Source organism: Macaca thibetana, chromosome 6, assembly GCF_024542745.1.
Source record: "Macaca thibetana thibetana isolate TM-01 chromosome 6, ASM2454274v1, whole genome shotgun sequence".
Lineage (NCBI taxonomy): Eukaryota > Metazoa > Chordata > Mammalia > Primates > Cercopithecidae > Macaca > Macaca thibetana.
In genome coordinates this window covers 166,046,544-166,073,912 of record NC_065583.1, presented here as the reverse complement: position 1 = coordinate 166,073,912, position 27,369 = coordinate 166,046,544, and the positions used below count along the sequence as shown (strand labels likewise).

Genomic DNA, 27,369 nt, shown 5'->3' with positions numbered 1-27,369 from the left:
TCTCATCTTCTCGGTGATGAACCGCAGTTACCTGCACCGTGGTTCTCCGTGGGCGGTCCCCGGACCAGTAACATCAGCATCACCTGGAAAACTGTAGAAATGCAGGTTCTCCAGCCCCACCTGTATGCCTTTCTTCGAGTTGCCTTAGCCAATTACCACAAACATGGATAGCTTGAAATAAATGTATTCTCTCAAAGCTTTGGAGGACAGAAGTTCAAGGTCACGTGATGTTGTCAGGGCCGCACTCCCCCTGAAGGCTCTGGGGGAATTCCCTCCCACCTCCTCCAGCCTCTGGCGGCTGCTGGTGACCCTTGGTATTCCTTAGCTTGTAGCAGCATCGCTCTAGTTTCTGTCATCACGAGGCCATCTTCTTTGTGTGTGTGTCCAAATGTTCCTCTTTCTATAAGACCACCAGCCATTGGCTCATCGCTACCCTCATCCAGTGCAACCTCATCTTAACTTGCTTGTATGTACAGAGACCCTATTTCCAAATAAGGTCACATTCACAGGGACATGGGTTAGAACTTGAACATATTTTGGGGGGGACACAATTAAACCCACACCACTACCACAGACTATTGAATCAGGATGCTGAGAGCCTGGAAGGGCCCTCACCCCACCACCCTGGCCAGCTGCAAATCTGATGGCAACTTCTCCATCTGTGTGAGGGAGACATTTCCACCCCGGGGCATCGGGATGGCTGCACACCCAACACCCGACACTGGACACACTCAATCAACAGTGGTGTATTTATCACACGCACTCACAGCCCAGGAGGAGGCCACTGCCTGTCAGACCACAGGGGGAACAGCGTAAACAACCAGGGCCTGGGCGAGGCAGGCTCTGTGGTATCGAGAAGGTGGGGTGCCCCCACCCCATCTCCACAGGAAGATACAATCGGCTTGTTAGGAACATTGCAGGGGCTGGTGGGCCATGGAAGCCGCTCTGTAGGGGTAGCAGGACTGCATCTGGTCCGGTGACAGGAGGGCAGGTTGGCTGAGGGCCGTATCCACGGCAGCAGAGCAGTACAGGACTGTATCTGGTCCGGTGACAGGAGGGCAGGTTGGCTGGGGGCCGTATCCACGGCAGCAGAGCAGGGAGCACAGCGCATGGTTGGACCACTCCGTTCTCTCCTGGGTTCACCCAGTGTCAGAAGCAAAACATCTTGAATTTTAATTTCAGGCTTTATATTGTATTATTTGTGAAATAGACCTCAAATCGTTCACCCGTTCTCTGCTACCAGCCTAACCTGAGCTACCATCACACCTCCCTGACAACGGCCTCATTACACGTTCGTTCCCCGCAAATCCATCCTTCCCACAATGGGCAGAGGATCTGTTGAGGGTATGGATGGGATCCTGCCGCTGTCCTGCTCAAAACCTGCCAGCAGTCTTTGGTTGCACCTAGAAAAGCCACCCAGCCCCTGGCCCATGGCCTGGAGGCCCATGGGGTGTGGCCTACCTGCTTGTTCCTCTTCCTGCTTTCCCTGCCCGGCCTTCAGCCCAGTGTCATTGCTCAGGTCCTTGCCGGACCCCCAGCTAAATTTAGCTCCCCTTGAAGTGCACTGCCCCCTGTCACTCTCCTCTTTCCTTTATGGCATTTTCTCTACTCTTCTGCCTGGAGTCCATTCCCCATGACGCGTCCGTCCCAGCACCTAAACTGGGCTTGGCCCACGGGAGTTGCTACCTGGTATTTGTGAGCTGACAGAGAGGAGAGCCGGGGCCACGTTTTGACTTGGGCCTCGCGACTGAGCAGGGGCCGTGAGCAGAGCCCAGCTCTTCACCCCGGCAGCGGCAGCCTGGACCTCGGAGTCACGGCATGGCCTGTGGGTCAACCCTGCCCGCGTTGGCTGTGGTGTGGGCATGTTATTTAATTTCCCATGCCCAGGGTCCTCATTTGTAAAGTGGGGATTGTAGGGTTTGCATAACAATTTAATTAAATGACAGAAATTCGACTCAGATCTTTAACGAGGCTGCTGCAGAGCTGGAGGTCACTGAAAGGTGGTTTCCTGCCTTCCTCTGTCCTGCTTCAAACTAAATAACAGATGGCTACAAAACCCAGGACCACCAGGGTCATCTTCCCGAGGGTCAGTCACTGAGGCTGCAGGTGAGGGAGGGCAGTTTTAACCCAACCCCACCCCTGTCTGCCACGCCCACCGGCTCACTTTCCAGCAGCTCTAAGTTTCTCGACTATTCAGGGCCCACAGCCGTGGCTGCCTGGGCTTTTCCATTCCTGAGACTAAAAGAATGTTCACAGCTGGAACCTGACCAAACCCACCCAGTGACCCCAGATGAAAGCCCCCTGCACCCCACAGAGAGGCAGGAGCGGAGAGAGGGCCTCCAGTCACTCCGCGCTCCAGGGCCCAGGGCCCAGCTGGGGTTTCCGGCTCCCCCGTTGGCACCTGTTCCCCTCTGCATCGCTGGCAGTGACTCATTCCCAGGGACAGAGCTGCCTTCCTGGGAGAGGAGCAGGAGCTGGAGGAAGCCAGAAGCGAGGCTCAGGGCAGTGGTCCACCTCCTCCCTTGTGCCCAGGGGTCAGAAAAGTGACCTGCCGCCAGGGGCTGCGTATTGGCCTGTGGGAGGTGGCTGTCCTCCCAAATGCTGCAGGACATTGCTGATTAGCCTGCTTCAATGAGGGCATTGTTTGACTAGGGACATATTAAATGACAATGGAAACAAGTGAAATCAGCCCTCCAGGAGACAGCAACGCGGAAAGTACCTGCTCCATTAGGCTTGGCTTGGCTCTCCTCCCAGAAAAGCAGACTGGATGAAGGCACTGTGCCAGCTTAATGAAACCCAGCAGCAGTCCGCATATTCTAGGCTGTGTGGGGAGGGGGCTTTGGGGCAGAGGCGGGGTTCCAGCCCTGGCTACACAGTTTCTCCAGCCTTGGATGCATACTCTCTGTATGACTCTGACAGGGTGTTACGTCCTAGAGAAGAGCGAATTTCTGAATTCGCTGCAGACCCTGCCTGGGCCAGTCCTGGACAGAACGATGCTGGGGGCCACTCTGAGCATAGACTCTGTGCCCATCACCTTGACTGACAGTCCTCAGGAGTTCTCCATCTCTGCCTCCACACTCTCCCAGTGATCAGGAGCAGTTCCCCAAACTCCGTCACCCCCCAGCGATTCTTGATGGAAGGTAGATCAGCATAATACAGCCTGCAGTGGGGTGTGTTTTAAAGCAGGGGCCCCAACCCCTGGACCAAGGCCACACAGCAGGAGGTGAGCAGCGGGTGGGCGAGCATTACCGCCTGGGCTCCGCCTCCTGTCAGATCAGCGGTGGCATTAGATTCTCATAGGAGCGTGAACCCTATTGTGAACTGCACATGCGAGAGATCTAGGTCTCACACTCCTTATGAGAATCTAGTACCTGCCTCATGATCTGAGGGGGAACAGTTTCCTTCTGAAACCATCTGCTGCCCCCTCTCTGGCCACCCACCCACTCCCAGTCATTGGAAAAATTTTTTTTCACGAAACCAGTTCCTGGTGTCGAAAAGGTTGGGGACTGCTGTTTAAAATCCTTCTGAATGATCACGCCTTCCATTATAGGTCTCCAGGAGAATCAGGCCACAGCTCTTTGCCCCAGGCCCTGTGTGAGCCCTGGCTCTGGTGCACTGCCTTACACCGTGCATGGCCTTCCAGCTGGTGAAGAGATACCCCCGCTCCTTGCCCCTAGGGCCATGCTGTCATCATGGTCTGGAAGACCCCGTGGTGTCCTCAGTACCAGCAACAGCGTCCCAGACCATCTGGGCCCAAATCTTTCCAATCCTGGTAAGAATAGGCGAGCAGCCCCCAGGAGAAGCCCCCCGTTTCTCCCAGAGCCTAGAGTAAGGCGTGGTGAAGAGGCCTGGCCTGGGGCCTTCTGAGAGGAGGGGACCCCTCCGGGGTGGATGGTGTCCCTAATCTGCTCTCCCACCGTCCAGCCACTTGGAACGAGGAGAAAAGCTAGGGCGACAGGAAACGTGGGCCTTCTGTGAAACGGTGGAGCCTCTCCTCTCGGCCCTTCACCCTGCAGGTGGCACCCAACTGCAGCCCATGCTGGCATCCTCATGGATAGAGCTCCAGCAAGCATGGCCTGCTGCTGCCTCTAGACTGCAGAACGCAGCCAATAGATGAAGGATTTCATTATGTCCAGCTTGTTTTCTCATCTCCAAGCGAGGAAAAATCATGCCGCTTTTATAAAGAAATTATGGACATATGGGAAGCTTCAGAAAATCAGGGCTGAGAAAGGCATGTGACAGCCTGCTCAGACACAACCCACTGCCCCTGTATTTCTGACCAATGAAACAGTATGCAAAGGGGTCTTATTCGAGACTCTCTGCCCAGACTGAGCACAGAGCGTGGCGTGCCCCTGACCCTCGGGCAGCAACTGCTCCCCCAAGAGAAGGGCCTCGGCCAGAGGAAGCTGCATAAAGAAATGGGGCTGAGGTGGCTACGGAGCCATCTGATGCCTGTGTCTGCATCTGTTTCCCAGAAAGGTTATGGGTGCACCAGGCACCCCGACTGTAAGGTTTCAGGACACAGTTTCCAAGTCCGCCCTCACTTCTGACAGCAACTGCAAGCTTGGAGGGTTCCCCAAGCTACCTCCCACTTTAAGAGTTTGCTAAAAGGATTCACAGAACTCAGTGAAAGCTATTATAGTCATTGAATACAGGGCAAGGGCACCAACAGAAATGAGCCAAAGGCAGAGAAGCATGGGGCAGTCAGGGAGGCTCTGAAATGTGAAACTTCCACTGTCCTAAGGATGCGTCGCCCTCCTGCCAATGATGCGTGGCAAATGCATGGAGTATTGTCAACCAAGGAAGCTTGCCAGAGCTTCAGTGTGCAGAATTTTTATTGGGGCCTCACTACACAAGCATGAACAAATGATTGATTGATCACATACATAATTGAAATCAGGCACTAAGGCCACCTATATATTGTGTAACTCAAAGTCACCATGGTTGGTCTTTCCTGCATGGCCAGCTCTTATCCTGAGACTGTCAGATGTGGCTGACTCTATGCTAAGGTTCCACGTGGCCAGCCTTTGCCACCAACAAAGACATTCCTATCAGGTATGCCATCAGTCACCTCCTAGAGCTGAGGGAAATGGCCAGACCTCTCTGTGGGCAAGGCCACATTTTTTCCTATGTACCTGGCTCTGGGCTGCACTGGTACAAATCCCAAGAGGCCCACTGACATCCATGTAGACACACTTGATACTGGGTCTAATTGTATCACAGGGTCATGCCGTGAGAACAGACACATAGAAAATGGCAGAACCTCAAAGGCAATCAGGAGCCTGGCTTCCACAGCCAGTGATGCAGAGCTTACCCAACGAAGGTTTTAACCTTCGGTGAAGGATGAGTCAGTCACAACAGGCCCCACCCGAGGGGACAACTTCACCAACTCCCCTGCTGGGCACCCATGCTCCCTCTGGGGCCTCAACCTTGACCTTTAGTCTCTGTATGTTTTCTTCCCTCCTTTTCCCCACACATCCTTGGAGATCCTTTCTATTGTCCACAACTTGAATGCTGACTTAGCACAATTGAACCAATAATTGGCTAAGTGGGTTATTTTCTGTTGCTCCAGTGTGCTCTGTCTTGAAAGTGGGCTCTGCTCTATTTTTTTGGAGACAGGGTCTGGCTCTGTCACTCAGGCTGGAGTGCAGTGTTGGGGATCTTGGCTCACTGCAGCCTCAACCTCCCAGGCTCAAGCGATCCTCCCATCTCAGCCACCCAACTAGCTGAGACTATGGGTGTGTGCTACCATGCCTGGCTAGTTTTTGTATTTTTTGTGGAGATGGGGTTTCATCATGTTTCCCAGGTTGGTCTTGAATGTCTGGGCTCAACTGATCCTCCCACCTTGGCCTCCCAAAGTGCTAGGATTACAGGTGTGAGCCATTACGTCTGGTTGGCCTCTGCTCTTCTGAACTCGCAGCTTCACAGGGAAGCTACTGAAAGGTATTGAAGAGTAGTGTCTCTTCCTTTGTTCAAGGGAAAACCCATTCTGGCTCGGCCATTGTGAGCATATGTACCAGGTCAGGTTTACCTGCATATCACAGAAAATCCAGTAATCATCATTGTCACTGTCACTGTCATCATCATGATCATGGCCTATACTTATAAAAGTGCCTACCATAGTAGGACCCCAAGAGTTAGAGGAACAGCTAGGTCCTCTGATTGCCAGTCACGTAACAACGCTGTAACATAGATACCATTTCATGCTTGTTTTACAGATGGGGAAACAGATACAGAGAGGTCAAGTAACCTATCCAAGGTCTTGATGCTAGTGAGTGAAGGTGCTGAGATATAACCCAGGGTGTTCAGCCTCAAAATCTGTACTCTGAACTTTTCTGTTACAACCAAGAAAATAGTGGCTTAAATACTTAAGGGTTTGTGTCCCCATAAGCAAAGTCCAGAGAGGCAGACTGGGGTGATCATGGTGGTGCCACTGTCATCAGGGACCCAGGCTCCTTCTGTTCAGTCATCCTTGGAAGGAGCTGGCATTACCTCATTGCCTCATGATCCAAAGTAGCTGCTAGAGGACAAGCCATCACACCTGTTTTCCAGGCAGGAGGAAGAAGTGAGGGGGAAAAACAGGCAAATCTTCTGGATGAGTCAACTCCTTTTAAGATACCATCGTCTTACATAGCCTATTGATTAGAATTCAGTCATGAGCCGCACTTACCTGCTAGGTTGGAAAATGGAGCAGTAGAACTGGGCCAATTGCTGGCATGTATATAACGGGGCTCCAGTCCAAAGACAGAGGGAAGAATGGACACTGGGAAGCAACTTGGCAGCAAAGCCAAGAAAGTCAGTTTCTTAATTGTGTTTTCTTCCCTGAAATGTCTCCTGTGGGGCAAGAGGGAGGCGGCCCTATCCTTTTTTCTGATTTTTGGAGCTCTACACCATTCTAGACCTGCTCGCCCCATAGGACTTTCTCTTACAGTTCCCTATTCTAGGACCCCTGAAGACCAGCCCTGAAATGTGTGCATAGGGGGTCCTATTTGGTACTGAGAGAGACAGGGTCTAGAGCATAGAGTTGGATTTCTGTACAGTGAAAGCAGGACTTAAGTCTGATCTTTAAAGATTTCCTCCTTTTCATGATATGGCCCACTGTCATTGTCATTGTTATCATTGACAATGATGACATCTCTTCAAGATTAATAGGTTTCAGACTTACAGTGTTACCATCCTGGGAGCTGGACCTAGACACCTGTGAGGCCCCAATTATTGACCTAAATGGTTGACAATTGGAGGATCTAGCTGTTCCTCTAACTCTTGGGGTCCTACTTTTACCTGAATGATGGACTGATTGGTTCAATCAATTAAAAATGTGTGAAAATGACAGTGGAGCTTCCTGCTCTTTAGAAGTTTGTGGTAGAAATCATAGCTGTCATATTGATCTTAGCTTTGCCACCTACTAGCTATGTGATTGAAGTACATTATTTTACCGCACTAAGACTCAGTTTCCTTATCTGTAAAACAGCAATGATAAAAATGTCTACCAGTAGGATTGTTATGAGCATCTAGCACATAGTAAGTGTTCAATAAATGTGAGGAGGAGGATGATAATGATGATCATGATGGTGGTGGTAGTGATGGTGGTTGTGGTGATAGTGATGACAAATGATGGTGGTGGTAATGATGGTGATAACAGCAATGGTGGTAATGACGGTGATAGTGATGATGAAGGTGGTGATGGTGATGATAGTGATGATAATGGTAATGATGATGGTGATGGTAATTATGGTAATGGTGATGGTGATGATGGTGGGGATGATGGTGATGGTGATGATGGTAATTATGGTAATAGTAATGACAATGATGGTAATGATGGTGATCATGGTGCTGGTGATGATGGTGATAGTGATGATGAAGGTGGTGATGGTGATGATAATGATGATAATGGTAATGATGATGGTAATGGTAATTATGATAATAGTGATGGTGATGATGGTGGGGATAATGGTGATGATGATGAGGGTGACGATGATGGTAATTATGGTAATAGTAATGACAATGATGGTAATGATGGTGATCATGGTACTGGTGATGATGGTGATAGTGATGATGAAGGTGGTGATGGTGATGATAGTGGTGATGATAATGGTGATGATGGTGATGGTAATTATGGTAATGGTGATAGTGATGATGGTGGGGATGATGGTGATGATGATGAGGGTGATGATGATGATGGTAATTATGGTAATAGTAATAGTAATGATAATGATGGTGATCATGGTGCTGGTGATGATGGTGGTGATGATGGTGATGGGGATCATGATGATGGTGATTTAGGACCAGAATCTCCTTCAGTGGGAAATCCGTCTACTTCAACACTTTTGTGATTAATGAAAGAAAGAGTATAACTCTGACTAAATTTATATGGGTTAAACAAAGCATTAATTAATAAATGCCCATTTGTCATTGTCTTATTGTGTTCAGGTTACTTAATTGTCCTTGAAGAAAATGCTGGTTTAGTGATCTAATGCTCTTTCTTGGACACTGCAATAGTGTTGCACCTGAAAAGTAATAATCTTTTGGTTTGGTTTTGTTTCCTAGGATAACTTTCTTTGGGATCCTTTTGATATACTAAGAGCATCTATGAGGATGGCCGAATAATTATTAGACTGAAAAAACACAGTATTAAGGCAGGGTAAATCCTTTAGCTGTGAAACTAAACATTACATATATGAAGTCCTCAGCATCATGTTAGGGCTGTTAAATGTATGTGATGTGACATTACAAAGTAATTTGGGATGATTTCCTTAGTATGCAAGATGGAAATGATTCATAATTACCCCAAACACCGTTTCTTAGGTATTGTTTTTATGCATGTATTAATTACGGCTGTGGTTGTTTTTGTTTAGAGATGCTTTGTACTCCAGTCTGTCTTCTTAGGCACAGCCTTATCTGTGATGGGGCAAGTCTCAGGATGTGGGTTCTTGCATTGGCCACTGCTCCCATTGGGTGAGGATGGAGGCGTCATTGCTATAGAAGGCAGGGAATTTGTGATGAAACTTGCATCTTTTGAAAAGTTTGATTTTGGACGGTGCTCTGAAATTTGTCTTTTATATATGCGTGACGCAATCTAGTTGCACATGTTGCAGCTAAAAGCGGAACCAACTAATTGAACATTTTCAGAGTCTGACGGAAATGGTGGGTGCCAGCATTCCTGGTCTATCGTCCAGTTAGTTTGGAGGTTTGGGTAAGTGCCAGGTATGGTAAGAAACGACCACATTCCCCCAGAGCTCACATCTAGCCTTCACTCCTGTGATAGAAACAGGGATTTGTTGAGGGGCTGCGATTGGTAGGAATTCTGCTAGCAGACAGGGACACAGGACAAGGCCAAAGTCCCTGCCCTGAAGGAGATCTTTACCTACACTGGTTTCTTTTCATGCTGCTGTTCCGCAGACACACACATTTTCCTCTCAGCTATTCATCCCTTTGCCATGCCCACTGATAACTGGGAGGTTAATCAGCCTGAGGCACACACGGTTCATTTTGGAAAGCAGCTGCCATTGTTTGCAAAGAGATTTCTAGACCTGTTTTTGAGAATATTTAAATAGCTGAGCCAAAAGCCAGTGTGACTGTCCTTCCTGCCCTAGGTGGGTGTGCTGGGAAGCCACTGAGGGCATTGATCTTGGCTCTTTTTTGTATCAGTGACTGAGAAAACCACCATTAAGCTGGAGAGCAACTGAACATTCTCCCTGAAGGCGAAGATTTGCTTTATCTAAAATTTTCCACTGCGTCCAGGAGCAAATCTGCATCACAGCAATTTACTATTTTCTGCTCCAGGAACTGGAAAACACAAACAAGCTTGAGCTACTTCAGTTGCTTCCACGAAACGTGCTGTCATTACTGAAACACATGTATTTTTTTTTTTTCAGGATTCCAGGTTGAGGGAAATTTGCTTTTGATTGTTTAATTGCATTATGATAGATTTTTAGTGGCATCTCTGGCCTCCACCCACTAGCAACCTCCAGACACTGTCAAATGTTCCCTGGGGGGCAACATCACCCCCAGGTGACAATCATTGCCCTAGAAATAATGAAGATCATTATTAGCTCTCTAAGCACATTCCATGTTCTCAATACATCCCTATTTAAAGAATAACACAAGTGGGTTTCTGGCGACTTGCACAGGAAACTGAGTCCTTATGCTACAAAATGTTGGAGTCTTTCTTTTAAGTGACCCTCGGCAGTGCAGAATGGTGATGTCGAAATGTAATCAAAAGCTCGTTCCAGGCCTCTGAGTAGAGTTCCAAATCCTCCAGATTATATTAGTTCATTATAGCAGACCACGCTGGGGCTTTTCCAGTTGACAAATTAGATTTTTTTGAAAGCATGGCAGTTGGATTTATGAAAATAGTTAGGATTAAAGGGGAGGATGAGGGAAAATAATTTTCTCTTGTCATGAATGCCCTTAATTGAATTTTAGAAAGTCTGTTTAGAAGAGCAAGGCAAATGCTAGACAGAAGGTTGTAAAGATTTGCAGAGAGGTCGAAGTAAAAACACATCCAAGATGCTTTAACGACCCAGAGTGAGGAAAGAAAAAGACCCTCTCACATTGTTTTATATTGTTTTACACTCAGTACCTGTTTTAATAAAAAGCAAGGAAGTAAAACCAAAGACAGCAGCCCGAGTGCCAGGCCCAAAACCAGGCCTGGGTCTGCCTGGCCTAAACCCAGTAGTTAAAAATCAACTCATAACTTAGAAACCGATGTTATTCATAAATTCCAGACATTGTATAGAAGAATGTTGTGAAACTCCCTGCCCTGTTCTGTTTCTATCAGTGCATGAAACCCCTGTCATGTGTCCCCTAGATTGCTCAATCAATCACAACCCTTTCATATGAAATCTTCAGTGCTGTGAGTCCTTAAAAGGGACAGAATTTGTGCACTCGGGGAGCTCGGATTTTAAGGCAGTAGCTTGCCAAGGCTCCCAGCTGAATAAAGCCCTTCTTCCTTCTACAACTCGGTGTCTGAGAGGTTTTATCTGCAGCTCATCCTGCTACAAGAGAAAAATCAGCCACAGTGAATACTTACATTAGCTAATTTTATGTGTCAACTCAGCTGGGTCATGACACCCAGAGATGTGGTTGAACATTATCTTAGATGGTTCTGTAAAGGCATTTTGGGATGAGACTAACATTTAAATCAGTAGACCTTCTGAGTCAAGCGGACTGTACTCCATTATGTGGGTGGGCCGCATCCAATCAGTTGAAGGCCTGAATGAACAGAAGAACAACCTTCCCTGAGCAAGAAGGACTTCTGCCAGCAGACAGCTTTCGGACTTGAACAGCAGCACCAGCTCTTCCTGGGCCTCCAGCTTCCTGCCATCCCTGAAGATATGGGATTTGCTAGGCTCCATAATCTCATGAGCCAATTCCTTAAAATAAGTCTCTTCCTATATGTGTGCATGTGTGTGTACACATGGATAAACACGTGCGCATACACACACACCCCCACTGGTTCTATTTCTCTGGAGGACCTGGTGAATACAACTGTGATGAGGATGTCTCAAGTTCGCAAAGCCTCATGGTTCGCCACCACCACCCACTCCCTCCCTCCCTCCCCGTTCTTCAGGCGCATATGGCTGCAGGCGCCTCCTGGGAGGGTTGCAAAATGCCTGTTTTTTTGTTTTGTTTTGTTTTTGTTTTTATACTGCAGAGGCCAGCAAGATGCCAAGTCTTAGGGAAAGAGAAGTTTACTTTTGGATTTGTAAAAAGAAGTATTTAACCAGCACAGCAGCTGTGAAGATAAGAAAAGCTGCAGAACTGCAGAATAGCACGGGCTGCCGAGGCAGTGGCAGATGCTTTAACAATAACCAACGAATTACAAACCCGCTGGGTCTGGCCATATCTCCCCATGGCTCTGCTCTCTCACCCCCAATCCCTGCCCTTTCTCAGGCTGCCTGCGTGGCCCTCATCCAGGCCTGCACCCTCCACTTGGCTGGTGGTCATTCCACGGTCTCCTTAGCCAGGTTCCTGTCCATGCCATGGGCACATCACACCCTGTAGCTTCCTGATACACACACGGGGGGTCACCTGGTGCCCAAACCTAGTAAGTGGCAGGAGGCACCTGAACCTGAGCCCCGCCTGAGCTTCTGGGTTTTGCGGTCCAGGCACTGGCTCCATCAGGGGCTGGTTCTAGTTTGAACTGGAGCTGAGGAGGTTCTTTGAAATGGTGTCAAAATGTCAGAACTCCAGGACACATTTGAATAGGGTCCCAGTTCTCCTTCCTGCCTGGACCCAGAAAGGAAATGTCCCAGGGATCCTCTCCCTCTAGGAGGGGCCTGCTGAGAGAGCGGGCGGCCCCAGGGACCTGGCCTCTGGGTCAGGGCGGGGCAACAGGGGTGTCCCAGGGACACATTGCAGGTGTGGGGAGGGGCTGCTTGCTTCTCGGGTGGTCGCAGGGGAGAGCTCAGGACTTGTGGTCCATGGGGCAGCAGATGAATGAGTCAGGGGCACTGGAAAACGATGTGCTCCTCCTGGTAACCCCTCCAGTCTTGGATCATTCCAGTGACACTTACAAACACTATGAAGGAACTTCTCAGTGAAAACATTCAAAGAGCTGCGCTTTGTGCTGGGGCCACCTGAGACCAAACAAAGACTGCGGCGGAGGGCATGCAGGAACCAGAGGCACGCATGCGCTGCTGACCTCTGGGTGACAGGTGGCCCCTGCAGGGTCCTTAGGGCCCAGCACCCTTCTGCCCATCCCTGCTCCGCCAACACTCACCTTGGCCCCTGGCCACCTCTCCATCTCCTCATTGTTCCTGAACACAATCTTGAGTGGCATTGATCCAACCATCCCTTTCTGGAATCTTCTTGCCAACTGCAAACCTCTGTACCCCTCTAGCACCCTTTGTCTATGCTGGGAACCCTGTCCTCGTGATCCCAGTAATGCCTCTCATTTACTGAGCATCTGTATTAACCATGAGGTTAGCGTGTATGACTTCTTTTCATGCTCACAAAGCTCCGTGAGTGCAGAGTTGCAATTGGGTAGGTGGGGTCCAGAGACGCTGATGGAGCCTCTTGCTCCGGCAGGGCTGAGGTTTGAGCCTGCACAGCGGTGACTCTAGAGCCTGTGCTTGCCCCGGTGCAGTGCCATCCCCCCTCGCCCTTCCTCAAGCCTGCCATTCACCACCTGGCCATTAAGGCACATATGTGCTCATGAGCCTGTCTTCCCCGGCTCTGCCCAGCAAAGGACAGCTTGTCCCCCACACTGTGTCCCTAATCCAGGGGCAGCAGCTAAGCAGAGTTTCTTGCTCCCTGTGGGGATTTTTAGGTCAGCACTTGTCCTCCTCACAGGTCTCCTTTCTCCGTGTTTTGTGCCTTCTGTTTAAGCTCACCCTTTCCTGGTCCTGGCTGCTATCATCTAATCACCCCTGGGATGTGCTGCTTCCCTGAGGATTTCAGTACCAGTTTCGTAGTCTCTGGGGTCTCAGCATCCACACTGACCCTTCCAGGTCTTCTCATTTCTTCGACTTTCCTCACATGGCTCCTTGCTGTCCTGCTGACTGGCTCCCCTGAGTTTCTGACTGCCAGTCTTTCTTGCCTCCCTCAGAACCGCAAGCTGCCCTCTCCATGGGCTAGCCTAAAGTGTCCAGTTCAATGGCTTTTAAAAAGCATATTCATGGGTATGTGCAAGTATTCACATGGTTGATTTTGGAATATTTTCATCACCTCAAGAAGAGACTCTGTACCCTTTGGCCATCACTTTCCTACTCCCCCTGCCCCATACCAGCCCTAAGCAAGCACTGTCTCTATAGATTTCTCTGTTCTGGACATTTCATATGAATGACATCACACATACGATCTTTGGTGACTGGCTTCTTTCAGTTAGCATGATGTTTTCAAAGTTTATCCATGTTGTTGTGTGTTATCAGTCCTTCATTCCTTTTCATGGCTGAGTAGTACTCCACTATGTGGCTATACATTTTGTTCATTCATTCTTCACTGGATGGACATTTGTGTTGTTTCTTCCTTTCGGCTATTATGAATGCTGCTGCTCTAATCATGTTTACACGTTTTTGCATGGACATGTCGTTTCATTTTTCTTGGGTGTATATACCTAGGAGTGGATTGCTGGGTCATATAACTCTGTGTTTAATTGTATGGGGAACTGTTTTTCTCACTGTTTTTTCACACGGGACTGTTTTCCCAAGTGGCTGCACATTTTGCACTCCCAACAGCATTGTACGAGTTCCAATTTCTCTGCATTCCTGTCAGTACCCTTGTGTCATTGACTTTCTGGTTCTAGCCATCTTGGTGAAGTGGTATTTCATTGTGGCTTTGATCTGCATCTCCCTGGTGACTAAAGACATTGAGCATCTTTTGATGTGCTTATTGGCCATCTACTAACAGTGGCTTTGACACTGGACCCTGAGCTTCAGTCTTTCCTCCTGTGAAATAGTATAACCACCATCCATGGAGCACAGTGGCAACACTGTGACTCTCTGGGCTGAGGACACATCTGACAACAAGTGATCCCACAGCCACTGGACCCAGGGACAGGCAGCCTCTGCAGCCGAGGGTCCTGTCCCTTTATGTCTCTGCTTCCAGTTTTTTCTCTGTTCTTCCTGCAGCCAGGCTTGGGATGCTGCATGGCCAGAGATGCTGTATCAGGAAACCTGCAGCAGGTAAAGGTTCTCCCAGCAAAGTTTTTGCAGAAAAGCAATGCACTAAGTGAACTGTTCTTCAAATGGTGTGAGCTGGGAGTGAGGTTTCTGGCTTTTCGGCACATAGGTGATGTTCTTGGGTGAATGACGTTCCCCCAAAAGATATGTTGAAGTCCTAAATCCCAGTGCCTCTGAATGTGACCTTAATTGGAAACAGAGTCTCTGCAGATGTAATCAGGGAAGATGAGGTCATACTGGAATAGGGTGGGCATTCATCTAATGACTGGTGTCCTCAGAAAACAAGGGAGATTTGGAGACAGACACACAGACAGGGAATGGCCATGTGACGGCGGAGTCAGAGACCGGAGTGATGCTGCCCACAAGCCAAGGGACGCCAAGGATGGCCACAGCCGTCAGGAGCCGCCAGGAGCTGGGAGAGGCCAGAAAGTCCCACTGGGCCTGCGGAGGGAGTGTGGCCTGGCCAACACACTGATTTCAAACCTCTCCAGAACTGTGACAGAACACACTCCCGTTGTTTTAAGCCACACAGTTTGTGGCTTAATTTGTGACTTTGTTAAGGCAGCAATAGAAAACTGACACTGGATAATGATGTTCAGGAATGATGTGGAGAGCCCTGGGGGTGGTTCTGTTCTATGCTTGTTGGATGCTTGGCATTTCTGGCAACCACCATATATTTACTGAGAATGGACTCTGCCCAGTGACAGAAAATGAGTATGCCCCTCGTTCCTTTCCTCAGCTTAGCATGGGAGACAGGAGGCAGGAATACAAGCAGCAGCTTCAGAGGCAACACCCGACAAGGCCAGGGTTGTTGGAGGTGTAGACTCCAGCTACACCCAAGCTGGGGCTGTGAATGCGGCCCCTGGTGCTCCCTCTGGTGCTCTCTGACAAATACAGCCCTGGGTGAGAAAACCTCAGGCCCCTCCCACTCAAATTCCGATTTGATTCTGGATCGCCAGTCTAATAGTTGTGATTATTTTCTCACAAGGGTTACAGGAGACCTTCTGATTAAGGCAAACGTCTTGTACATCAAAAGCTGCTCACCGTCACCCCTGGGCTTACTATTAATCATTCTCTCTTACATCTGTTCCCAAAGGGCCTTCCTGGCACAGGCCAGCTGCTGGGCCCAAGTAATATGCTTTAATCAATGGTATTAAGCTTTTCCATGTTATGACATTTTAAGTAGATAATTAGACTCGAGTCACCAGGTGTCCAAGAGTTCGACTTTTGTATCTGGAAAATAAGTTTTGAAAACGCCCATCATGTACACATGTATGGGTATTTGTACTTCTATTGAAACCATCTGGCAACCCCGGTAAAATATAAAAGGGAATCTCTGATCTACAAGAAAAAACAAAGCTGGAGAGAAATGCAGGAGCTTTATTATAAATCATCAATATTCTTGAAGTTAACAACTGATACACTCACTTAGGCAAACAGTTTGGATTTAATGATCTAAAGGCCACAGATGCATGCCAGATCTAGCTAAAAGTACATAAAAAGCACACCTCTGGAAATCACAGCCCTCCCTCCGGCTGAAGACTGAGAAGCATTCAGCATGCTTCTGGATTTCTGCAGCGGCAGGGGCAGGGGTCTGCACGGGCCTGACCTGGTGTTGCTGGAGCGCAGCATCCCCTCCTGGGTGCTACTCCAAAAGGCAGGCTGGGAGGTGCTTGCTGGGGTGTTCCATGGTAGCGCTGCTGACCAAGTTTGGGTCTCCAAAAGCCACCCTCAGTTTATACCAAACTGATGAGGAAACAGGTGGCGACAGGGTCTTGAAGGGTACACGCCGGCTTCCCTTAAGTTGATTAGATGGGAAACCAAACACTGCCTTTCAAGTGTGAGGCTGTGCTGTGCTCCCTCAGGGAGGATGGGCGCTGGGTCTGACCAGGTCTGCCTCTGCCCTCACCAGCAGGCAGATGTGAACAGAACAGTACCAGAAAGGCTGGTGGTTGGCAGGTGCTCACGGCATGGTTGCTGGCCTGCAGCAGATCGGCTGTGGGTGAGCAGGACAGTCAGGCCCTCCGCAAGCACCGTTCTGGAGTTTCGTCTGACTAGGCGAACCCTCTGGCTTTTCGGACATGCAGGGTACTCTACTGCCACCAGCCAGTGAGCAGACTAGGACATCTCTAGACAGGAAATTCATCTAAAAATCGGAGGACAACGTGACGCACCCAAGTGACGACGGACCCAGGCAGCTGTGCACACAGGGTGGAAAGCATTTGGAACGGTTAGACCCATCAGTGGACAGGTTTTTCTAGCACAAATGGAATGTGGTGTCTCACGTCCCTAGGGAGACAAGGGGCAGGTTTCTTATCTGCTCTTTCCAAGCTTTCAACTCCCTGGCTCAAGTGTCCCAGAATGAAGTAGAAGTCTATTCCTCCACCCTGGTCCGTGGTCACTTCCAGACTCTGAAGTGGCTCAGGAGGTGATTCCTTAAGGCCAGCTTTGCTTGATCTCCTGGTGGAGCCTGTCTGGGCTGAGGCGATGCTGGGCTTGCCATGCCGAGATCTCATACCAGCAGTCCTCCCTCGGAGCTACCTGCCTCCAGCCTCATTTTTTGGCATGTTGACTCTTGGAATTGAGGAGCTATTTCTAATGTTGACTCTTGGAATTGAGGAGCTATTTCTAAGATGCATGCTTTTTTTTTTTTTTTTTTTTTTTTTTTTTGAGACGGAGTCTCGCTCTGCTTTTTTGGCTTTTCTCATGGGTGCCTCCTCAGCCTGCACAGGATCCCCCATCTCACAAGGGAGGGAAATTTGGCGTTGCTCTTCCCTGCCTCTAACGGTCTTTCTGAGGGGCCGCCCAAACTCATTCCCTTAGTTCTTACTTTCCCGCAGGTGTTAAGATTTTACTGTCCCAATACTAAAAAGCATGCAATGGCTGAGCTTTTCCCCTAACCTTAATCTCATCCTCTCAAATGTGTGCCTTCTTGTTTTTAAGACCACAGACAAGGATGTCAGGCGACTGCTGAAATAGAACTAAAGCTAAAAGTTTTTCTCAGATCTTGGCAAATTCTGCTAATGGCACCTCTAGGGGCGCAATCATCCTCAAACGACATCCAACCGGACTCCCCATAAACAAGGTTTGGGCTGGAGCGGTTTCTAGTTTTTAATATGGAAATGTAAGGCAAAGGACAGAGCACTTGGTTTTGCCTTAGATTTCCCAGCAGAGCAGGATTTGGGAGAAAGTGCTGGTTTTCTCTGTCAGGGAAATACCAAGTACAGAAGAGCCGGGGCCGCGGGGGAGGCTGGTGGGGTCCAGGCTCACTTGCGTGGCTGCTGGATGTGCTGGGTTCTTGGGGAAGGATGCTTGTCCATGGAGGCATGCGGCTTCTGGTGAGCCACCTGCGCGGCCGCCGGGGGGAAATCTTTGTCACCCTGTCAGGATACACAGAAAGCTCAGGTTGATCAAGAAGCATGGGGTTCATGGATGAGGAAGCCCCAGGCCAGTGCCCACCAGCGTTTCTGCAGGATGCATGGGGTTCATGGGTGAGGCAGTCCCCAGGCCAGCACCCAACAGCATCTCTGCAGGAAGCAGTGGGTTTGTATGTGAGGAAGAGCCAGGTCAATGCCCACCCGCGTCCCTGCGGGATGCATGGGGTTCATGGGTGAGGCAGTCCCCAGGCCAGCACCCAACAGCATCTCTGCAGGAAGCAGTGGGTTTGTATGTGAGGAAGAGCCAGGTCAATGCCCACCAGCGTCCCTGCGGGAAGCATGCGGTTTGTATGTGAGGAAGCACCAGGCCAGCGCCCAACAGCATCTCTGCAGGAAGCATGGGATTCATGTGTGAGGAAGCCCCAGGCCAGCGCCCACCAGTGTCCGTGCAGGGCGGGCATGGACTGTGAATGGGTAAAGGAGGGTGGAAGCCTGTCCCCTCTGGGTGGTGGGGGGCCCAGGCCATCAGAACCGGGGAATGGCAGGTGGCACTGAGGCCCACACCCTGGCAGGACAGCAAGAATGCTCACTGGCTCTGCCCCATGCCGTGAGACACAGGAACACGCGACTCCCACAGAACTGACTTGGATGCCTGGGGCTTTCTTCTGCTACATTTGTATTTGTGACTATTTACATTGGGGGCAGGACAGAACCAAATCCAGGATCTTAAGTTCAGATGTGCCACCACAGCTGTGAGCTAGGCCTGGGGCACTGGCCGGGAAGGAAATGCATAGGGCGCCTACGAGACAGAGCCAGGTTCGGCCTGCCCAGTCTCATGAGGGACCCGCTATTTTCCAGAGGGATCAATGGGCTTCGTGCCAACTGTGGGTGTGGCCAGAGTGGGGCCCACACGAGCAGGCTGGAGCCACACTTCTCTGGCTGGCAGGTTGGCTGGCTGTGGTCACAGCTCCACCAACAGTGGGCTGTCCCCAACGCTGGCACTTTCTTCAGGCATCCTCTGATAAGAAAGTGAATGTCCTGAGAACAGCAGCCCTGTGGACGGCAATACTGTGGGGGTTTGCTGGCAGGGGTTCGCTGGCGGGGGTTCGCTGATGGTTTACTGGTGGGAGGCCTGCGCTTAAGTCACAATGTTGGGTCTCACCAAAGGGCGGCTCTGGAAAGGTAAAGGATGTGACCCAAACTGTGAGTCTGGCCTGGGGTCTGCAGAAGCACCCTCTGGGGAAATGTGGCAACCAAGAGAGCCATGGCCACAATTGAGATGAGCAGTGGTGCTGGGTTATTCCAGGTAGAGTTTAATAAAACCAGAAGGAACCAGGAGACTCCATGCTGCCATGCAAAGGCCTCAAACCCACTGCAGACACTCCCAGACTTACCCGGGCAATGACCCCAGAGATGAACACAGTGGGTTTAGGTGGACTGGAAAACAAGAAAGGAAAAGGCAGATTTAACAAAACAGTCCAAAAAAGGGGACACAGTGGCAGAGCCAGGCTGGAGGGCGTGGAGGCGGAATGGGGAGCGAACCTCTTCCTCTGCATTATTTGTTGTAATGACCACACTACGGGGCTCGGGAGCCTCCTTCTCCTGAGGCTAGTTCAGCCCCGAGTACGAGAGAGAAAGAGACTGCAGCCAACTGCAAGTGAATTGCCTACAAGCACTTTCTATTTGTAGTTTTTTTAGAGGCAGGGTCTCTGTCACCCAGGCTGAAATGCAGAGCCACGATCATAGCTCACAGCAGCCTCCACTCCTAGACTCAAGTGATCCTCTTGCCTCAGTCTCCCGAGTAGCTGGGACAACAGGCGTGCATCATCACACCTGGCTAATTGTTTTATCTTTGCGGAGGCAGGGTCTTGCTATGTTGCCCAAACTAGTCTTGAACTCCTGGTCTCAAGCCAACCTTCCACCTTGGCCTCCCAATGTGCTGGGATTACAGGCATGAGCCCCCGTGCCTAGCCTATTTTTGTTTTTTGGTTAAATCAACACTTTTAACTGTGGGCAAGCCCAATTCTTTTGATTTAATGAGATCATGAAACAGGCGCTTCACTAAAGCAGGGGAGAAGTAGTTTTACATGGCGTGGACTTGGAGACTTTCTCACTGCCTCCTCAACCCTGGGCTTCCCCTTCCAGCATCCTCACAGGGCAGATTCCAGAGCCAACACAAACTTCCCATCCCCCATCAATCCCCGAGCATTACAAACATAAGGTCCTTGGGAAACTTGTCACCTCTTGACATGTTAACTCACACTGAGCTCACCACACTGTGGAGTATTGAGGGAACGGATACAGTACCAAAGCAATACAGCCCAGTGTGAAAAAACAGAGAAGCCCAAACAGGCTCAAATCACCAGCAGGTCCACCACCTGGAAACACGGCTGTTAACATGGCGCTATCCTTCCAGGCTTTCCTTCTATGCATAGATGTACGTGCTTGTCTTCTTCTTAACTTTTTTCTTACAAAAATAGTCACACTGTTTTGTAATCTGCCTTCTGAACTAAGACTATGGTAAGCATCTCTCCATGTAATTATATACTCTCCTGTACATTTATTTTTGATGGCTACATGTGCCAAAATTTAAAACATCAGGACACAGTTTAAGGTAGTGGATAAGGTGTGTGCACTTCCAAAATGCCTCCACCAAGAGGTACAGGCACCCAAGAGCAGGAGGTGAATACAAGGTCAGCCCAGCTGGGACAGCACGATCGATCTGGAACACTCATGGAGGTGGGCGGAGAAGAAGCATCTCCCTCTTGGCTCAGTTTTGCTTAAGGCCAGCCCTGCTGGGCAGAGGGGGTAGAATTTATCCCTTGAGCTCCCCAGCCTGTCTCTTCCCAGCTCTACTTCTCCTCTGCTGCTGGTGGTCTTTTTAACTTGTCTTAGTTTTGTTTTGCTGCAGGCAAAAGTCCCAGCATTCAGAAAGTTCACTGACTGTTTACTTCCCCAAAGAGTTTACCAAAAGCACCTGAAATTCCCCCAAGTAATTTCTGTTACTTGGCGAGATTAAGAAATTTCAAGTTTTACGAAGCAGCACAGAGATACCCCATACATGACCTTGGTTTTATTTAGTGTTAGTTGTATGGTTACCAAGGTTGGATTTTCTTCCCCTTCCTTTACGTATATGATTTAGCTATAGGATTAATAGCCGGCCAGAGATGAGTAAGCTCAGCTCCAGTTTAAGCCCCACCACGTGGTATAACTGAATTCATTTTGATTCTTAAAGCATACCCTGCTGTGGTGCCTGATGCCACTAACAGGGGAGGGCTTCCAGGGATTCAGGCCAAGGAGTTTGCATCCAAAGCTTGGGAACTGTGGTCTGAATTCTAACATTTTATAAAAGATTTGGAAAGGAATACAGAAATAGCAGTGCAAAGTTTCTTAAAGTCCTTTGGAATGTTCTTTTAAACATCTATGAACAGCCTTAAGCAGGGATGGCCCCACTCTGGTAGCAAATCATATACTATCATCTTCAACAAGGCACAGCCGTCTTTCCACAGCAGGAGTGCACAGTGGCTTTCACTGTCTCCATGTCTTACTTGCTTTTTAATCTGTCAAGGCTCTGAAAGGCGGAAATACAGGAGATCACCCCACTCCAGAAACTTGATAAAAATGTCATCCATAGAGAGTCAATCTAGTAAGAATACATGCATAATAAAGGGAATTAGCTTCCCCATCAAACTGAGCCCTAAAAGGTGGCTGAGGAAGCTTGAGTAATTGTGTACATATATAGGTAAACACCCTCCCCTCCACACACACACACACACACACACACACACACACACACACACACACACACACAAGTACCTTGTTTTATGGCATCGGCTTATTGCAGTTCACAGGTAATGTGTTTCTTTAGGAATTGAAGGTTTGTGGCAACTCTGCATAAGCAGGTCTATGGGCGTCCATCTTCATTACTATTATGTCTGTTATGGTGCTCTGCGGTCATTGATCTTTGATGTTACTATTGTAATTGTTTTGGGGCACCACGAACTGTGCCCTTATAAGATGGTAAACTTAATCAACACTTGTCGCATGTGTTTTGACAGTTCTACTGACCAGCCATTCCCTGTCTCTCTCCTTCTCTTCAGGCCTTCCTACTCCCTGAGACATAGCAATATTGAAATTAGGACAACTAGCAACTCTACAATTGTCTACAATGGCCTAGAAGTGTTCAAGTGAAAGGAAGAGTCGCATGTCTGTCACTTTCAATCAAAAGCTAGAAGTGACCAAGCTTAGTGAGGAAGACAAGTTGGAAGCTCAGACAGGCTGGTCTCTTCTACCAAATAGCCAAGTTGTGAATGCAAAGGAAGAGTTCTTGGAGAAAATTAAAAATGCTACTCCAGTGAGCACTGGGGTGAGTGACAAGGAAGTAAAAGAGCATTATTGTGGATATGGAGAAAGTTCGAGTGGTCTGGATAGAAGACAAGCCACAACATTCCCTTAAGCCAAAGTCTAATCTAGAGCGAGGCCCTAACTCCCTTCAGTTCTATGAAGGCTAAGAGAGGTGAGGAAGCTGCAGAAGAAAAGCTGGAAACTAGCAGAGATTGGTTCATGAAGTTTAAGGAAAGAAGCCATCTCTAGAAGACAAAAGTGCAAGGTGAAGCAGCAACTGCTGATGAAGAAGTTGCAGCAAGTTCTCTAGAAGATTTAGCTAAGATCATTGATGAAAGTGGCTACACTAAACAACAGATTTCCAATGTTGACAAAACAGCCTTTTATTGGAAAAAGATGTACTCTAGGACTTTCATAGCTAGAGAGGGGAGGTCAATGACTGGTTTCAAAGCTTCCAAGGACAGCCGACTCTTATTAGGAACTAATGCAGCTGATGACTTTAATTTGAAGCCAATGCTCATTTACCATTCCAAACATCCTAGGGCCCTTGGGAATTATGTAAAATCTACTGTGTGTGTGCTCTATACATGGGATGACAGAGCCTGGATGGCGGCACATCAGTTTACATCAAGGTTTACTGCTTATTTTAAGCCCACTGTTGAGACCTACTGCTCAAAAAAAAGATTCCTTTCGAAGTATTACTGCTGATTTATAATGCTCCTGGCCACCCAAGACCACGTATACAAGGAGAGGAGATTAATGTTGTTTTCATATCTGTTAAGACAACATTCATTCTGCAACCCATGGATCAAGAAGTAATTTCAACTTTCAAGTCTTATTAAAGAAATAAGTAATTCCACTGGTGGATTTGGGCAAAGTAAATTGAAAACCTTCTGGGAAGAATTTAGATGCCACTAAGAACACTCATGATTCATGGGAGGAGGTCAAAATATCAATATTAACAGGAGTTTGGAAGAAGCTGATTCCAACCCTCATGGGTGACTTTGAAGGGGTTCAGGACTTCACTGGAGGAAGTAACTGCAGATGTGGTGAAAACAGCAAGAGAACGAGGATTAGAAGTGGACCTGAAGATGGAACTGAATGGCTGCAATCTAGTGATTAAACTCCTCAAGGATGAGGAGTTGCTTCTCATGGATGAGCAAAGAAAGTGGTTTCTTGAGCTGGAATCTACACCTGGTGAAGATGCTGTAAACACTGTTGAAATAACAAAAAAGGATATAGAATATTACATAAATTTAATTGATAAAGCAGTGGCAGGGTTTGAGATGACTGACTCCATTTTGGAAAGAAGTTCTACCATGGGTAAAATACCATCAAACAGCATCGTATGCTGCAGAGAAATCTTTCCTGAAAGGAAGAGTTGATCTATCTCACAAACTTCATTGTTGTCTTTTTTTTTTGAGAGAGGGAGAGAGTCTTACTCTGTTGCCCAGGCTGGAATACCGTGGTGCGATGTCTGCTCACTGCAACCTCCACCTCCCAGGTTCAAAAGATTCTCATGCCTCAGCCTCCAGAGTAGCTGGGATTACAGGCGCACACCACCATGGCTGGCTAATTTTTATATTTTTAGTAGAGACGGGGTTTCACCATGTTTGCCAGGCTGGTCTTGAACTCCTGGCCTCAAGTGATCTACCCGCCTCGACCTCCCAAAGTGCTAGGATTGCAGGCGTGAACCACCACACCCGGCCTGTTGTCTTATTTTAAGAAACTGCCACAGCCACTTCAACCTTTAGTAACCACCAGCCCAATCAGTCAGCGGCCATCAACACTGAGGCAAGACCCTCCACCAGCAAAAAGACTGAGCCTCACTGAAGGCTCAGATGATCATCAGCATACAGAATTTTTAATTGTTTTTTAATTTTAAATTAAGGTATGCATATTGTTTTTTAGATGTAATGCTAGACGTAATGCTACTGTACACTTAATAGGCTACAATGGAGTGTAAACAAAACTTTTATGTGCACTGTGAAACCAAAAAGTTTGTGGGACTCACTTTATCGCAATATTAGCTTTATTATGGTGGTCTGGAGCAGACCCTGCAATATCTCTGAGGTCTGCCTGTACATATTCATTATTGAAAAGCAGACAAGCAAAAAAAGTTAAAATCACTTGTAATTCCGTATTTATGTGTGTATTTATAAAGACTGACACACGCACAGAATTACTGTCCCATCACAACTGCTGAATGGCCATGGAGACTCTGGGGGCTAAAGGAGATCCCAGCAATGAGGGTGGTCTACGCTGTGAGTAGGCCACCCTTTGCAGAGGTGGATGGAACTCTGGACGCAGAGGTGCTGTCCAGCAGCAGGGTGCCAGCCTGGAGAGGCCTCCATGTTGGGTGTTCCTGACAGGCTCCTTGGTTGAGCCCAGTCCCACTATGTAGTAGCTACCACGTGAGGCTCTCTGGGGACCTGGCTATCAGGAGTCTGTTTCCAGCACTGGTCCCCTGTGTGCACTGATGACGGATGTCTGAAACCCAGGGACCTGCCACAGTCCCACCCTTCCTCCCTGCCCTCGGTGCTCCTCAGAGATGATGTCCTCTGGGCGTCTCCTGCATTGATCACGACAAGGGTGGGGTTCCAGGCCTCGAGTATGTCCCAGGGGAAATGTGTATGAACAGTGATGATACGAGATCATGACCACTCTGCTCTAGCCTGAGTGCTGGAAAACACACAGGGAAGCCGAGGCCTAGAACCCAGCCACTGACTCCCAGTTCACGCTGTTTCCTTTCCTAAACCCACATTTAGCACCTCACTCCCACATGAGCTGCTCAAGGACACTGTCCCATCACAACTGCTGAATGGCCATGGAGACTCTGGGGGCTAAAGGAGACCCCCAGGAGTAAGAATGACCCTTCCCCCACAGTCCCAGCTCATTCCAGGAGTGTCCAGGGCCGTGGTTGCAGGTTGCAGATTCTAAGAGTCCACGGGAGGCATTCACAGATGGCGCTGTCCTTGCAAAACCCCAAATTTTATGGGGATAGATCCTTTGTGGTAAGCCATGACTGAATCTGCTGAGCTTTAGTGGCTTGCTGGATTCTGCTCATAAAGACAGGGCATGTCAGTGAAAATCATGCTAGGCTCAGCATAAGAAATGTGCCTCTGCCAGCCATCGGGTGGTGGGGGGTGAGGTGAGGCCCGCCGGGTGCGGCGATGAGCCAGGGGTTGGTGTGCTTTGTGCTACATCCTATACAAAGTGGCCAGTCATTCTGCTGGATGTGGTGCTGGCAACTTGGCTGAGTGATGGCAAGACTGAGGGTCTGGCGCTGCAGTCAAAGGGACTCAGGACGGAAAGGCCATGAACTTGCCCTTGTGCACACCTTGAGGGCTGACTCCGAGCTGAGGAGCAGGAACAGGGAAAGTCACTCAGTGGCTTAGGTCAGAGCTTAGGTCAGAGCAGTCTTTTGGGGCACAACCATAACAGTGTGCATTCCACCCAATTAACTTGGGGAAGAGCAACATGAAGACCTGAGACTTCATCCTGCACTGCTGTTCTTCAGCGCCCCCATCTGTTTGGTGCCGGTAAGAAATAAGGCACTGAAAGAAAGAACCCTGTGTATCCAGCACTTCCGCAGGTGAGGTCCTTGCTTTAAGACTGCACTTTTTACACAATATTCAAGAATTGTATTTCGTGAGAAAGTCTTATCGAGCCCCAAGAGGCGACTCGGTGGGAAGTGACAGGACACCAGACTGAGGGGTCTCCTTTAGCTCTGGTCTGCTCCAGGCAAACGTTATCGCTAAAGACAGTCCAAGCTCTCCCTCCCTTCTAACTTCGTTTGGAAACCCCAGCCAGCTCAGCAACTAATTACAAACAATATTACCATTTTAGCCATTTTTAACTATGCAGCTCAGTGGCATTAAGTATATTCATAATATTATGCTATCATCACCTTTATCTATTTCCAGAACTTTTTCATCATTCCCAACAGAAAGTTTGTCCCCGTTAAACACTAGCTCCCCATTCTCTCCTCCTCCCAGCCCTTGGCCATTTCCATGCGTTTAACTATCTTAGGGATCTCAGGTTAAGTGGAATCATACAGTACTTGTCTTTTTGTGTCTGGCCTATTCCATCTAGTATAGTATTGTCAGGGTTCATTTATGTGGCAGCATGTGTGGGAATTCTGTTTTGAGGCTGAATAACATTCCGCTGTACGGACAGACCACATTCTGCTTATCCATTTGTCTGCTGATGGACACCTGGACTGCTGCGAATGGTGCAGCTATGGACGTGGGTGTATAAATATGTGCTCAAGTTTCTACTTTCAATTATTTTGTGTGTAACTCAGAAGTGGAATTGCTGGGTTATATGGTAATTCTGTGTTTAACTTTTTGAGGAATCACCACCCTGTTTTCCACAGCGGCTGTTCCATTTTAGATTCCCACCAGCAACGGACACGGGTTCCTATTTCCCCATATCCCTGCCAACACTTGTTGTTTTCTGTTTTATTTTGATTTTTTGGATAAAGGCTCTATTCTAATGGGTGTGAAGAGGTATCGTACTGTGGTTTAGATTTAGCAACTAATTTTTAAGAATAAGCTTCCCTGCCGCAGAATAATAAGTATCAATCTGTATTGATCATTAATCATTAAAAGTCTTTATGAACCAAAAGTCCTCCCCCAAAAGTCTTCTCTCCTCTAAAACTGAAAAGGCCATAATTGGCTGTAAGGACATATGGCAGCTGCCCATGAAAAGATGGCAAAAGGCAGGCCTCTTCCAAGATGTCTAGCGGCGATATGTATCTTCACGTCACTCGCCCCGTGACGCAGCGTATGCTGCTGAAGGTTTCCATCAAGTTTGGCCCAAAGGCTTCACAGCCCAATCCTTTTTTCCAACTATAATTAACAGTAACTTAAATTGGCAAATAATTGTTTATGATGTTCATATAGTCAAAACAGTTACTAAACTCTTTGAGATATGGTAGCTTGAACAAAATCTCACAAGCGAGAAACCCTGGTCAAGAGTCTGGGTGTAAGGCTGTACAGGCAAAACACGCCTATTTTAAA

At 48.5% G+C, this 27,369-nt stretch overlaps 1 protein-coding gene across 3 annotated transcripts in view; it reads right to left on the bottom strand.

Annotated features, from left to right (window-relative positions):
• Positions 1-15,984: 15,984 nt before the first annotated feature.
• The window catches only part of DAP (death associated protein), an 840,643-nt gene continuing 829,258 nt past the window's right edge, over positions 15,985-27,369 (bottom strand). For all 3 annotated transcript variants that reach the window (XM_050794086.1, XM_050794087.1, XM_050794088.1), the window contains exons 4-5: positions 19,396-19,438; positions 15,985-18,004 (exon numbers count right to left, since the gene is read on the bottom strand). In XM_050794086.1, the coding sequence (XP_050650043.1) occupies positions 17,891-18,004; positions 19,396-19,438 (157 nt within the window). In that variant the 3' untranslated portion in view covers positions 15,985-17,890. The remainder of the gene's footprint in view (positions 18,005-19,395; positions 19,439-27,369) is intronic.